This window comes from Neolamprologus brichardi, chromosome 3 (assembly GCF_056152115.1).
Source record: "Neolamprologus brichardi isolate AB-2024 chromosome 3, ASM5615211v1, whole genome shotgun sequence".
In the NCBI taxonomy this organism is placed as follows: Eukaryota; Metazoa; Chordata; class Actinopteri; order Cichliformes; family Cichlidae; genus Neolamprologus; species Neolamprologus brichardi.
The window spans coordinates 25,308,686-25,322,580 of NC_142106.1; the positions used below are offsets into that span (position 1 = coordinate 25,308,686).

Below are 13,895 nucleotides of genomic sequence, written 5' to 3' on the forward strand. Positions count from 1 at the left end.
CGTCCCCTCCTCTTTCTTTTCTTTTCTCCCCGATTTCTCGCTCTGCCTCTTTCACTCCCTCTCCTCTCTCTCTCACTTATGTTCCTCTTCCTCGATCTCTCGTCTGTGATTGCCTGCATTCTTTCTGAATTGAACAGCAGCGGCTGGATTCAACTGGCTGGGGGCTAATCAACGCAACGGATGCTCTCTCTGTCTCTCTCTCTCTCTCTCTCTCTCAAGACACACAAACACACACATGCGTAACGCACATGCTCACTGGCTGCACTGAAACCTTACACTAAAATATGCACAGCTGCTTACGCACACTTTGTTTCTCTCACACACAAACACGCCGGTACCCAGGCTGCTTTGTCACCAGCTCACGTAGCACTGTGCACTCACCCAAGCTCTCTCTCACACTCACACATATATACGTAGCGTAGGACACACACACTCATCTGCAATCACACGCCGAGCTCCCCTCACACACCACAGACATGCAGTCACACACGGGATGCAGGCGCCTTCGGTGATGCTGTGACGCTCAGTCCTCCCTCTTACTCACATACTTATCGGCTGTCACTCGTCTTGCACATGCTTTAATCCGGGAGACGAGCTCAAACCTCGACCGTCACTCTCTCTCTCTCTCTGTCAGTCAGTCAGCCTGTGTGTGTGTGTGTGTGTGTGTCGGTGGCATGAAGCGGTGATGTTTTGGGACAGGAAGAATAGTATGGGCAATTCCCAGCGACGGCCCAAAGGAAGACACAGACCCAAATCGGCAACAGGTACTTTATCCCTGTATCTCTCTGGTGCATTTTTATGATTCCCGTCTGCCTCTCACTCTGTTTCCCTTCTCCATCAGTCCATGCATGCACTCATTTGTACCCCCCCCAGTCGAACCTCACCTGACTGGACTCTTTTCACTCATGTATTCATGCATCTTTTTCGTCCACTCATCCTCCACGCTTCCCCAGCCTATGTGCGTTTACCCATCTGCCTATATGCTGTTGTCATGTAATTCTGTTTATTTTTCTGCTGATTTATGCACCCATTCATCCTAAATTAATTATTTAATGCACGCGCAACCCTCTATTCGCCCCTATATGGATCCAACCTTTCAGTCCGTCTACGTTGTATGATTTCCATTCATTTGCTTTTTGGATTTCTGCCACCAAATTTGTCATATTCAGAGCATCTTATCATAAATCCCTGCATTTTACACTAGCCATCCATCCATCTTTCCCCTTCTCTGTTGCTGACTTCCTTCCATTTATTCACCTGATCTCTTCTCGGTCTGTCCACCTTTGATTTTTTTTTTGCCGTCCTTTCATCTTCCGATTTCTGCCACCAAATTCGTTATAGTCCAGGCAAATCACATCGCCCAAAAAATCCTTCCATCCATTCACATAGTCCTGCACTGGTCCATCTAATATTGCTTCTTCAATCCATTTGTCGTCCAATTTTACCGTCCATCTCTCCAAACCGTTTCATAGCCACATCTCTCGCATCTAAATAGTATTGATATTATGCTCTTCTTCCTTCATTTTAATCCCTCCAGCAACTCATTCATCATTTCCTTCCCATCCACATCTTTTTAAACTGGCTCTCACTCCTCTTTTCAATCTCTCCATCCATCCTGGAAAGCCTTCATTCGTTTTTCTATTTATCCTGTATAGTAGTGCCATTTGGGCCATTGTTCCATCCATTTATCTCTAACTTTCCCCATCTCTCCATCAGCAAAGGCTCTAACCCATTCACACCCCCATTTATATCATTTGTGCTTCGATTCATTTATCATTTAGCTCACGTTCATTTACCCAAACATCCATCTCTCCTTCCAGTTTCCTTCATCTTGGCTCTCAGGTTTGAATGAACTAGGTCAATTTGTCGTATAACTCTTTGCTGATAAACTGTGTGTGTGTGTGTGTGTGTGTGCCTGTGTGTGTGTGTGTGTGTACCCTATACACTTTAAATCCAAAGTGTGTGCTTGTGCAAATTCTAATGTTTCATGTTTTACACATTTTGAGTACAACTTGCCACATGCTGCAGTGTTGTGCATGCACAAGTGTGTGTGTGTCTGTGTGTGCAACTGCTCGGGTGCACTGCCCAGTTCTGCACGGTTGGATGGGATTACTAGTGGTCTCTTTAATTATCTCTGGGGGCGAACGAGGTAGAGATAGTGTGCAGGAAAGAGAGAGAGCGAGAGAGAAATGGGAGATGGAGAGAAGCGGAGATGACAGCCCTTGTAAATCTGAAGCTCTTACTCGCTTCCTCATCGAATGATAAAGGGGGAGAAGGGGAAGAGGAATTGGATAGGAAAGGATGGAGAAAGAGAGGGATACAAGAGAGGGGGCAGTGGGAGGAAGATGATGAAGCAGAACAAGAGGAAGATTGGCTGGGGCAGAAACGACGAGGAGGAGAAAGATAAGGGAGCAAAATTAGAGGAGGTGGAAAAAAATTGATGATGAAGCGCTTGGAGGGGAGGAAGAGAAGGATGTTGCGCTGCAAAACACACATGCAAAGTGTTTATGTCGCTTTGCAGAGCTGCATAGAGCCGAGCTGAGAGAGTAAACACACCCATATGCTCAGTCTCCTTCTGGAGCACAGTGTGTGTGTGTGTGTGTGTGTGTGTGTGTGCGTGTGTGTGTGTGCGCGCAGCATGTATGTACGTTTTAACAGAAGCCGACAGCCAACTGGCCTCCGTGCACCTGCTGTGGTGCAATAATCGGCACAAGACATTTCCTGATATGTTTGACCTTGACTTTAATCGGCATCCAGAGCACATTCATCATCTTTCACACCACAGTGACGGTCACCAGGTGCTGCATCACATACACTACTGGTTCATTTTCTGTGATTACTGGTGTGATGACGACACGGTCAGACACAAGAGGCGTAATTGCTGCTTAACAGGCAAAAAGGAGGAACCGTATTTTTTCCCAATGAAATGAAAGAAGCTTTGGTCAGGACAGCTGGTCGTTTGGCGAGGAGGAATGTGCGAAATTCCTCGTGAGGATTTCTTTAGCAGTTCTTGGCTTTGAAAAATGAAACCTAAAATGTTGTTATATTGCAGGAAGTCCTCAGACTGATGAGGTCAGATTGGATGTTTCGTTAAAGGTCTTAGAAGCAAGTCTCGTTGTCTTGAAATGCCTCCAGGAACTTACTTGGGTGGCTAATTATAACTTTAATTTCAGGGAAAACTGATATGCAGTGGGTCAAAGCTCAGTTTGACTGACTGATCTTTTTAGAAGTGTTTTTAACTTGGACATAGAGGAGTCAATTTATATAGAGTGATGAATGGTCGCTGCTAACAAGTTGAGTGGATTGTGCTTACAATTATAGATAAACTACTTTTTCTTTATGTTTTTTCTATTTACCTATATAGTATTTTTTCTTTTCTTTTAATGTTTATTGAAGCTTTGTGAAGGCAGTGTGAGAGAGAAAACCCCAAACAATCAGACAATCCCCTACAAGCAAGCACGACTGTGGAAAGGAAAACCTCCCTTTCAACAGGAAGAAACTTCCAGGTTCAGGGTGACGATCTTATGAGTTGGAAAGAGAAGAGACAAAGAAAAGCACAGGAAAATGGGACAAAACACTAAGTATGGGCAAGGGAAGGCAAAAATGAATGATGTAGTGGTGTACATAAACACCTGGGTTGTCAAATATGGTGCTATGAAGTGACAGACCTGCCCAGGATGTACCCCACATGTTGCCCCGTAACAGCTGGGATGGACTGGGATAGATGGATTGATTGTACTATACTACAAGATCTTTAACATACGACAGAGCCTGATTATTTATGACTTTGTATGTGATGTTTTGGAATTCAACACTATTTATAATGAAGAGATGCCAGTACAGGAGAAACATGTATAAGGAGGAGTGACACTCAAACAATCCTCAGAACAAATTTCTAAACGTATTTCGTCAAAGAAATCTTTTGCAGAAACAGAAAACATATAAGGCTGGATCTTTGTCTCTGCATTCATTTAGATAGAGGACTTTGAGATTGATTTCTATCGCCACCTCTGCTGGGATTAAACCACCAAAGATTTTTGGAGACATTGTTCAAAAGCCAAATATTGTAAACTGTGAAAGGACAGGGTTAGGGGTACTTGGACCTGACAGGTTAAATATCTGTCCAGAGGTTTTACCAAGATGGCTGCTTAGGAGTTCATTCAAGTTCAGCGGGTAGAGTGTGTCATTTGCTAATTGAATGGTTGGTGTTTCAATCCCTGGTCCTCCAACAAAGGATCCTTGGATAAAATAGATCCATTGGAAAAGCATTTGTTTGATTAAAGCTTGTAGTAAAAACTACTCAAAGTGAGTAGAGAAGCAGTATATATATATCCATTTACCTCAGCTTGGATTTTTGTTGTCGAGCTGGTAAGCTGACCCCAGCAGCATTAACATGTGAAGTCTGTGCATACATGGCCTATGACATTTTTATTTTGGTGCACCGCAAATCTCAGTGAATACCTGTTAGTCAGACGGTGTGGGCATGTCAGTAATTTCTGCCTTTGGATGTTCCGATGAGGGGAGTTTTAATGTTGTTAGACTATTTAGCTGCTAATTTCTCACATTAACTTCCAATTTCTCCTCCTTCTGATGTTTTTTAAATGCCTTCCCCTGTTTACTTCAAGCCAATTAAAACTCGAATCGCATCATATCCAACACAGATTTTCTTCACGTGGGAAACCCTCAGTGGACAACCTCTGTGTAGTTTTCATTCTTTCTTTGAGTAAATGAAGCGTTTCCAGTTTTTAACCTTCTTTTATCCCTTTATGTTTGCTCACTGTTTCTTTTTCTTTTGGTGGTATCAATTAGAGGGATGTGGATCAATTCATATATTCATATATCGTACTGGCATTGGTATGGGACGATGCAGTGAATGCAGGTCTCTTTGTTATTTGTAATCGCTGAAATGAAATGGCTCGGACTTCAGGGCTTATGACATTCCTAATCACCAGAGTTTGTCTTTGTTTGTTTTGCTGTATCACATTTACACATAATGAAGGCTGTAAAAACCCACAAGCTGTGATTATTCAGACTTTAACTGCATAGATGGGAATCTCTTTGCCAAATCGTGGCACCAGCGTAAGGGATGATGGTGGTTTTGATAGAGAGATCATCTAGTCTGAACCGGGATTTCTACCTCGTTCCCATCTCATCGCTTTTTCCCTGTCCCTGCTTTTACCTCTCCCTCTTTCACCCATCAGCTGTCTCCTGATTCTCCAACTTTTTTACCCCCCTGGCTCTTCACTCGCACACACATCTCGCTGTTGCAAACGCATGAATGAACAGAGTGGTTGTAGATTTTCTCTGTGATCACTCTGGCCCATCGCACCTCAGCTGCTATGCAACCAGCGATCACACGATGACACGTTTCCTTTGTTCCTGTCTCCGTGCTCCAAAACACCCAAAATATTCATTTTTCCCACCTCTTGCACCGCCTTTGTTTGCTCTTCTCACTTGCTTCTTCGCGTCGAGAGATGTGTCCGACCATACAGACGCATGGCGGACGTGTTCATTCATACATTTTCAAAGCGGTGATGTCATTCCCAGCGCTGGCAGGCAACCTGCAGCAGGAGAGGGAGAAGGAGAGGAAGAGTGTGAGGGATGGGGAAGGAGGGGTGTGTGGAGATAATTAGATGGAGGTGAGGAGGGAGGGTTCTGAGAGAACGATTGAGAGATCTGAGGTTAGATACTTGATGACAGAGAGAGAAACCGAGAGAGGCAAGAGATGCGGTGAGGATAAAGACACGGGGAGGAAGAGGAGGGAACAAGAGTTTCTGGAAGATCGACAAGGGAAGCAAAAATAGAAGAAGAGGAGGAAGATGAAGACGAGGCAGATGAATGTGAGAAGACAGGAAACAGAGCCTGGGAACTTGTGTTTGGAGGGGAGGGTGGAGTGGTGGGGGGATAGTGTTGCTATGGCAATTGTACAGGTGTTAAAGCAGGTCAATCGAATGCCGGTCGGCTCTCTGCCAGTGAGCACGTGGGTGCCTCTGGATGCACTCGCTGGTTTGTCCATTCATTAGCAGCTGAGTGTGCGTCGCCTGCTGATCGGTTAGAACAGCGCATCTTCATCCTTTGTAACTCTTCTTCTTCTGACAGTTGTACGCAATACTGCATCATTTAGGCAAGCGCACATAAACTCATAAACATTTCCCCCGTCTGAGTTTAATAGTTCAATATCTGCTCAACCTCCATCGCATTTCAATAAACCCAACTGTTATGCTGTGAACAACAGAATAAAGACTATTGAACAGGAAGTGCTGGTCCTGACTGAAATTGGGCCTCTAAGTTGCCTCTAAAATGCATCCACTGTGGTATTACAGGATGGCATTGGTTTTTATCCCTCTCCTTGCTCATGAGAATTAATGTTTTGCTGCTACTCACGAGGATGGGGATGAATAGGAGCTTCAAAACGGGACTGAAATCTTCAGCCGAAGTCAGAAAGAATGTCTGACTTCAGGGAGGCAAGAACAGATAACAGCCTCGCTGCTGCAAAGTAAGGACCTTATGATATAAAGAACACTGAAAATATGCTTTATTATGCATGGCCTTCATTCTCAAATACATATATATGAGGGATTAGTTCAACCTTGCGAGTACCGTCCTGGGCTCTCTTTTGCCTTTAGAACTGCTGCAATTCTTCCTGACACAGATCCAACAAGGCGCTGGAAGCATTCCTCAGAGCTGTTGGTCCATGTTTCCATGACAGCATCACAGAGTTGTGAGTCTATTAGATTGAGATATGGTGACTGTGGTTACCATATGAGTATTTATATATTTTACCAAAAAACTTGGCAGATAGTTTTGTAAGCAGGGCTCTAAACAAAGTCCTTAAAGTCATGTTTTCAGGGTTAATATTATACTACAGGCAACTTTAACCATGATTTCACCTGTCAAAGAATCAGCAGCAGATAATAAAAGTGAAGTCTGTTTTAGTCACCCATTTGGAAATAGACACAAGAGAGGATGTTATTTTGTAAATCCTTAACTGACCAATCAGGCACATGTAGCCTTCACATCAGCTTTCATCAGGTTTTATGCAAGAAAAGAGAGAGAATATCAACAATATTTCAATTTAGTTCGGTTTAAAATCTTCATACCTGCAAAATGTAAAATAAAAATCAAAGCTTTCCTTCTTAGAAACACATGGGAATATGTCTTCAAGTGTATTTAAGCGGTTGGACAGCTACCAAACCCTCAACTTTGCCGTTCTCTGGCAAACATTTTAAAGTGGTTGCTGGTGGGCAGTCATCTAAGATATATTAATCTTTAAATGCCCAGCACTCGTATAAAGATACTTTCTGCACATTTGCATTTGACCGAGTTACAGCTGAGAGAGTTTGAGAGCACCTTTAGTGCTCCTATTAGCTGTGAGTCACATCCTCTGTTACAACTCCAACTGACCTTATCAACAAAGCAGCCAAATCTGCGGATTAAACTAGCACTAAAAGAGAAAAACAGCAAGAAAGTCTCATTTTCTTCTGCGCCTTTGTCCCTCAGAACCAGCTTGAGCTTTGTGGTTTGGTCGCTTTTCACACCATTAGTAGACGAAAAACACTTTCCAATAGTTTTCAAACCGCAGTGAAGTCCTAACAAAAGGTTCAAGAAAAACACATTTTTTAAACTGATTATTATCCTTTTACTTTATGGAGGGCTTGAGAAGAATCCTCAGGAGTTAGATGCTCTTTTTGCAGGTTTTGTCCTAAACTGAGATGCTGAGATAAGGACAGCTGCATTAAACCCGGATTGAATGTGTTTTATCGTAGAAGTTATTTATTTTGTGTTTGTGCAGCCACTGAAACAGTCACGGCTAAACCGCTAAGACTTCAATCTGAGCGTTACAGACGCCAGCTCCGCACCCCTGCAGTTTTCTTGTTGTTTCTTGACACGGAGCCCGTCTTTGTTCGGAGAGCAGTTTGTGCCTGTGATGAAGAGGAAACATTGCTGCTGAGTCATCGTATACAAAGCTCTGAGGGTTACACACGCAGCGGTTGAGCACCTGCTTGTATGTGTGTGGGTGAGATCACGTTCCTGCATACTTAAAACATGTAATTAAGGACTTTGCGGAGCTTCACTGATGCTCTGGTGTCTCAAGAACATATCAAACCTGCTGAGGAGTCTTTAACCTTCAGTTATCTGAGTGATATTTGCAGCTGAGCTCCTCCTGAACTCCCAGTTTCCTTTGAGCCGCTGAGCAAAGCCTCAGACTTACTCACTGGTTACTGAGCAGCAGCTTCTTTGGCTCTGTCGGGGGTTTAGTGCCTTGCTGAGAGGAACCGGTGCTGTTGTATTTAAAGATGGAGGGAGGATTAATCATATGTGCTCCCTGGGTGGCAGATCTGCACACTCAGCATCCGGGCCAGCGCCCAGGCCAGCAAATGTCCCGTACTAATAACACCTGTCATTGAATTGGTTGCACTAATTCTTCCTTTGCTGTGCATCCATTGTATGCTTTCTCTCCATTGTGTGGTGGTATCTTGCTGAGGGCTTTGTCCATAATTTTCCTCCTGCAGTGATTATTTTGAGATCTACAATTCTGCTGATGGTGAGTTTAGCTCATTTTGCTGTGGATAGAGACGTAAGCGCCACTTTATAACACAGTTAGCTTGTTTTTTTTTTTTAGCTCTGATAGATTTAACCCAGCTTAGTCCTTTAAGTCCGCATCCTGTTACGAAAGTAATAGTTTAATAATCATATAAATCACAACGAAACACAGCATCAGCATGCACCAGCATATTTTGTTTCTCTTTTTATGCCATGTTGAAGCTACGTTAAGAAGAGAGACGAGGATCAGTGAGCAGCAGTATGGTTTCATGTTGAGACGGAGCACAACAGATGTGATGTTTGCTTTGAGAGTGTTGATGAAAAAGTATAGAAGGAGCTTCACTGTGTCTTTGTCGGTCTACAGAAAGTGTGTGATAGGGTGAGAGAAGAATGTATGGTTTGGTGACACTGACACTGACAAATCTAAGAATCGCAGTAACTCAACCACAAAGTGTCAGTTCTTGTTGTTGATAACAAACCAAGAACATATATAACTGCACAAACGTGTAACATAACTGATGCCTAGTTCTGAGTTTTATGTAATAAGTAATGCAAAAGTTTTGGGCTGTTCACATTTATAAAGCTACAGAGCGAGGTCGTTGAGTGCGTAAACATCACCAACACTCTGCTTGCTCAATAACTGCACTGATCCAAACCTCCATTGGGTTTAACATCAACACAAAACTGTAGGCTGGTAGTTCGTGACAAGAATTTCCATCCTGCAGCTGCTGTAGGTGATCAGTATTTATTTATGTTTTCAAGATTTCTTACCTTACAGTACGTCAACAAAATTCTTTGATGAGAGTGAAAAAATCTCCAACTACAGTGTTGACTGACTCAACTTTGGTCAGTCAAACTCTAGACTTGATTGTCTTGTCTTCAGCCTTTTTTAGGAACAAACCAAAAATGGTGCATTGTCTCAACCACTAACAAAACACAGCAGATTATCTAAATCCACCAATTCAGCAATTCTGTAGCTTTTTCATACATATTTAATTATCAAATCCATATTATTCTTATCAGTATCACGTTGGTTACATTTTTAAATGGAACAAACATCTAATTGTTTATACCTTTTCCCCCTTTTCCTTTTCCTCTGTTGGTTTTGGCCAGGGTGCTTTCCTTCCTCTCTTACTTCCTGAAAACACCGGAGGTGGCGGCATAGGTGACCCGCAGCACTCGCACACTTTGTCATTGCCTGAATGCATACGTGTGAATGAGGTGTGTTGTTGTGAAAGTGACAATCCAGCCAGGAAAACATCTTTCAGCTCTGACATGTTGTGATTGTTTGGCATCTGAAAATGTGTAGCAGCAGAAAATGAGCTTAATAATAATGATCTGATCCTAAATATGTTCAACAGGCTGATAAAGCTGCACTGCAAGTGTTCTGCAGCCTGTTCTAAATGACTGCATTAACCTGCTGTGCAGTTTCTATAGCCATGGGAATGTGGTGTATTAGCTCGCCGTGTGCACAGCTTTAAATATAACCAGCTATTATGACCGGAAACAAATATGCTGCTGGTATCAGAGACCTCGGGCTCTACAAGGACACACTCATTGGCAATGTGTTGAAAAGACGACTATAAAAAGACGTTCCTAAAATGGATCGACAAGCGAAAGGACGCTCTTCCTCCTCAACATCACTGCCACCTCCACACACGAGTAGCACTCTGAAACCCAGACCTTTCTTGCTATGAGCTAGCACGATACCATCATACTACCTCAGCGTACTTTTAACACTTTTACCATCCAGATGCAAAAAGGCTTAATGACACATAACCACATCAGATCTATATCTGAACACAACCATTTAACGTGGTTTTCTTTCGACTGATCCCTTTTGGATCATTTGCTTCCATCTCACTGTCTCCTTCACCCTGTCCTCCTTAGTCTGGCTGATAAACAAGAGACGCTGATCACATACGTCCATCTCGGCTCTTGTTTGAAAGGTCAGGCTTCGGTAGGTGACACAGACAACACAAATTTGGTCTACAGGCAGAGAGAGAGAGAGATAAACTGCGAGGACTCTTAGATAATGGGGAGGTTTCCTTCCTGCAACAGTAAATGTTTCCCACCCTGCACTTCTTGTAGTTTGTGCAGTTTAAAGCATGAAATATCTGAAAATACCCTGGCATGCTGATATTTATTGATTTTATTCCTCACATGAATGCTTAGCTCATTAATAATAGTGCTAGTCATCAGTTGTGAAGACCATATGGATGTAGTCCCCAGGAACGCATGCAGGGCTGCAGGAAACGTGTTAGTGTTTTTATTTTCTTCCACTTCTTAGGGCTGCTGATCACCTCTTAAACACTTAAGATTCCTTTATGCTGAGAGCAGCGAGGGAGAAAGAAGGAGGGGAAGTGGCTGGAAGTGGGGGAGGAAGAGTGAGGGTGGGAAAAAAAAGGAGTGGGAAGGCACAACACCGGGCACGATCAGTTTCCTCCCTTTCTCCTCTCTCACCCTCTGACAGAAAGCGTCCTTTTCCCCCTGCACACTATTCCGTCTTCTCCCCTCCGGTCCTGCTGGATCTTATTCCCCCCTCTCTCGCTCATATTTGCCTGCTGACACGCTCGGAGCCACAGCCTGAATGAGTCACTGGGTTTACCTCAACAGGCAGCTGGCCTCTCTTCCTCCTCCTCCTCCTCCTCCTCCTCCTCTTCTTCTTCTTCTTCGTCTTTCTGCCCTCTCTCCCTCACCTCTTTTTCCTCCTCTGAGGCTACATGGGTGTGAAAGTTGGTGTGCCGGATAGACTTTAGAAGCTCGGACATGGAAGTTTTCTGGGCCAGACTGGGTAAGAGACGTTTAAAATGGTTTCTTTTTTTTGTGGAGGGATGAAAAGTGCAGAAAAAGTTGGAGCAGGAAGCGGAGTGGTACTGAAACGAGGAGCACAGCTACTTGTGATGATTATAAATTCTCAGGAATGTCACACTTGACGTTGGTGAGGATGGCGTGATTGCCGTGTAGCACGTGTGCCTCATTTCGGGGTGTTTAACTTAGCTTTGGGTGCGTTTCTTTGTAGTTGGGGTGCTTTTCTGGCATTAGGAGGCTAAATTTTTTATCGTGCATGGCAGTGAACACTTGTGTGCTGTGAGGGGCAGCGGCACCGTGGTGTCTGGTGTTTGTCATTGCTACTTTGAATTTCACAGGACGTTAGAAAAGGGAAAACAATGAAAAGCAGCACAGAGCAAAGTGAGGTACTGTTTTCCATTCAGGCTTTGGCATAAAAGCTGAATTACATCACTTTAAAGATCAATAAATAATTTAATTTCTTCATTTTTCACCTTAATTATTTTCAAGTGTTGAAATCGTGTTCTGAGCTTGTTCCAGGATCTGCATCCACTTATCAAATGGAAATATTCTCCATGTGTTTTGCATAATTTTACTCACATTTCCCCCCAGTTTTTGGTCAGAAGCGTCAGAGCTGGGAATTTTAGCATTGAACCACATTAATACTGATGATAACTTTGTTTTTGAAGCCTCTTTGCTTGTCTAACAAACTGCTTTGTAAACTGCTTTCAAAGTCAAATTGCTAAATTCAAACAGGAAGCCAGCAATTAGGGCCAAAAACAAAACAGGTTAAAGCAAAAGAAAAGTTAAGATAACAAATAGAAAATACAAATTGTTCACATTTGAAAAGAGTAATTATTTGATGAAATACATAAAAAATAAAAATGAGTCATAAACAATAAAAAACTTTCCATTTTAGACAAAAACACATTGTTTGCTTTGGAAAGAAATTAAATGGGTTTTTTATGTGCTTCACTTAAAAATTTAAGTTCTTAGTTTTCTTATCTGCTCTGATAGTGTACAAAGTATTGGATCTACACACACATTTATATGTAAAATGTCATTGATTTTGATCATAAGCTACAAAGAGACGGCACTCACCATGCATCGTCACTTTGTAGCTCTCGTGTAGTCCCTAAAATAAACACTAGGGCATCCAGTCATGCTGAAAACCCACCAATGTATTTACCACCAGCAATTAAAGGTGTGCTTCCCTCCCATCAGTAGTCGTTTCAGTCGCTCATCTCAGAGCTGAAATACGTTTAACTCAGGACCCGCCCACTTTAAGTCACAGGCAGTTATTTCACATTGAATTTTATTCAGGTTTGATTTTGGCTGCTGCTGCACTGAGTCTGTTTCTGTGGGGAACAGATCTTTGAGGGTCCTTTTTATCAGCTATGAGTTTCATATATTATCATAAATAAATATTTTTGTAATTTTGAAGCAAGTGTTTTTTTTATTTGGAGTGGACATTTCAAGCAAATGCACTACTCGGTGTTCATCCATCCAAATTCAAATTCAAATTCAAATTTTTATTTGTCACATACACAGTCATACACAGTACGATATGCAGTGAAATGCTTGGACAACTGCTCGTGACCTAAAGAAAAAAAGAGAAGGCTATGAATAAGATAGGAAATAAATATGAAAATAAAAAAGGGTAAATTTAACCAGGAAGGAATAAAATAAAATAAAATATAAAAATAAAAAAAATATATAAAAATTAAGTTAAGAATGAGATAACTGTACAACACAAATTAGAATGAAGGGTAAAGGGTAAATTTAACTGGGAAGAATAAGATAAAATATATAAATTAAAGTTGAAAATAAAATAACTGTACAACAAAATACACAGTATAGAAATATATAAGAATGTATGAAGAAATATAAATATAAATATATATATACACACAATAACAGCAGCTGTACAAATATTAACTGGAAATGAGGAATATAATGTCCAGTGTTGTGCAATCCGCATTATATAGTGTCTCCATCCATTCGCTTCGGCTTATCCTTTTCAGGGTTGCGGGGGGCGCTGGCGGGGTACACCCTGGACAGGTCGCCAGTCTGTCGCAGGGCTAACACACAGAGACAGACAACCATTTGCACTCACATTCACACCTATGGGCAATTTGGATTTATCAATTAACCTATCCCCACTAACTGCATGTCTTTGGACGGTGGGAGGAAGCCGGAGTACCCAGACGGAACCCACACAAACATGGGGATAACATGCAAACTCCACACAGAAAGACCCCGGCCTGATGGTGGAATTGAACTCAGGACCTTCTTGCTGTGCGGCAACAGTGCTAATTTTGAAGCAAGTTTTTTTTATTTGGAGTGGACATTTCAAGCAAATGCACTACTCTGTGTTCATCAGGAACTATTAGAAGTTTTTCACACACAAAGCACCCTCTCAACTTCGACTGTGTGATAATGATGTGGTAGACTTATGACATGCTAGCTTTAATTGACTTTAACTTTGCACTGGGACTCAGATTTAGTGATAGTTTTAGAAAAAGCATGCAGGGCTGCCTGTAGGGACCCCTTGTGACAAG

The 13,895-nt window shown here is 42.3% G+C and overlaps 1 protein-coding gene across 3 annotated transcripts in view; it reads left to right on the top strand.

The window, feature by feature from the left end:
* nhsl2 (NHS-like 2) overlaps positions 1 to 13,895 on the top strand; it is a 188,662-nt gene that overhangs the window by 81,996 nt on the left and 92,771 nt on the right. The window contains exon 1 of one of the 3 annotated variants that reach the window (XM_087835336.1): positions 257 to 764. The exons of 1 other annotated variant lie outside the window; for it this stretch is intronic. In XM_087835336.1, the coding sequence (XP_087691462.1) occupies positions 686 to 764 (79 nt within the window). In that variant the 5' untranslated portion in view covers positions 257 to 685. Of the gene's footprint in view, positions 1 to 256; positions 765 to 11,189; positions 11,339 to 13,895 lie in introns of those variants that run through there. One more of the 3 variants, XM_087835339.1, reaches the window with a different exon arrangement.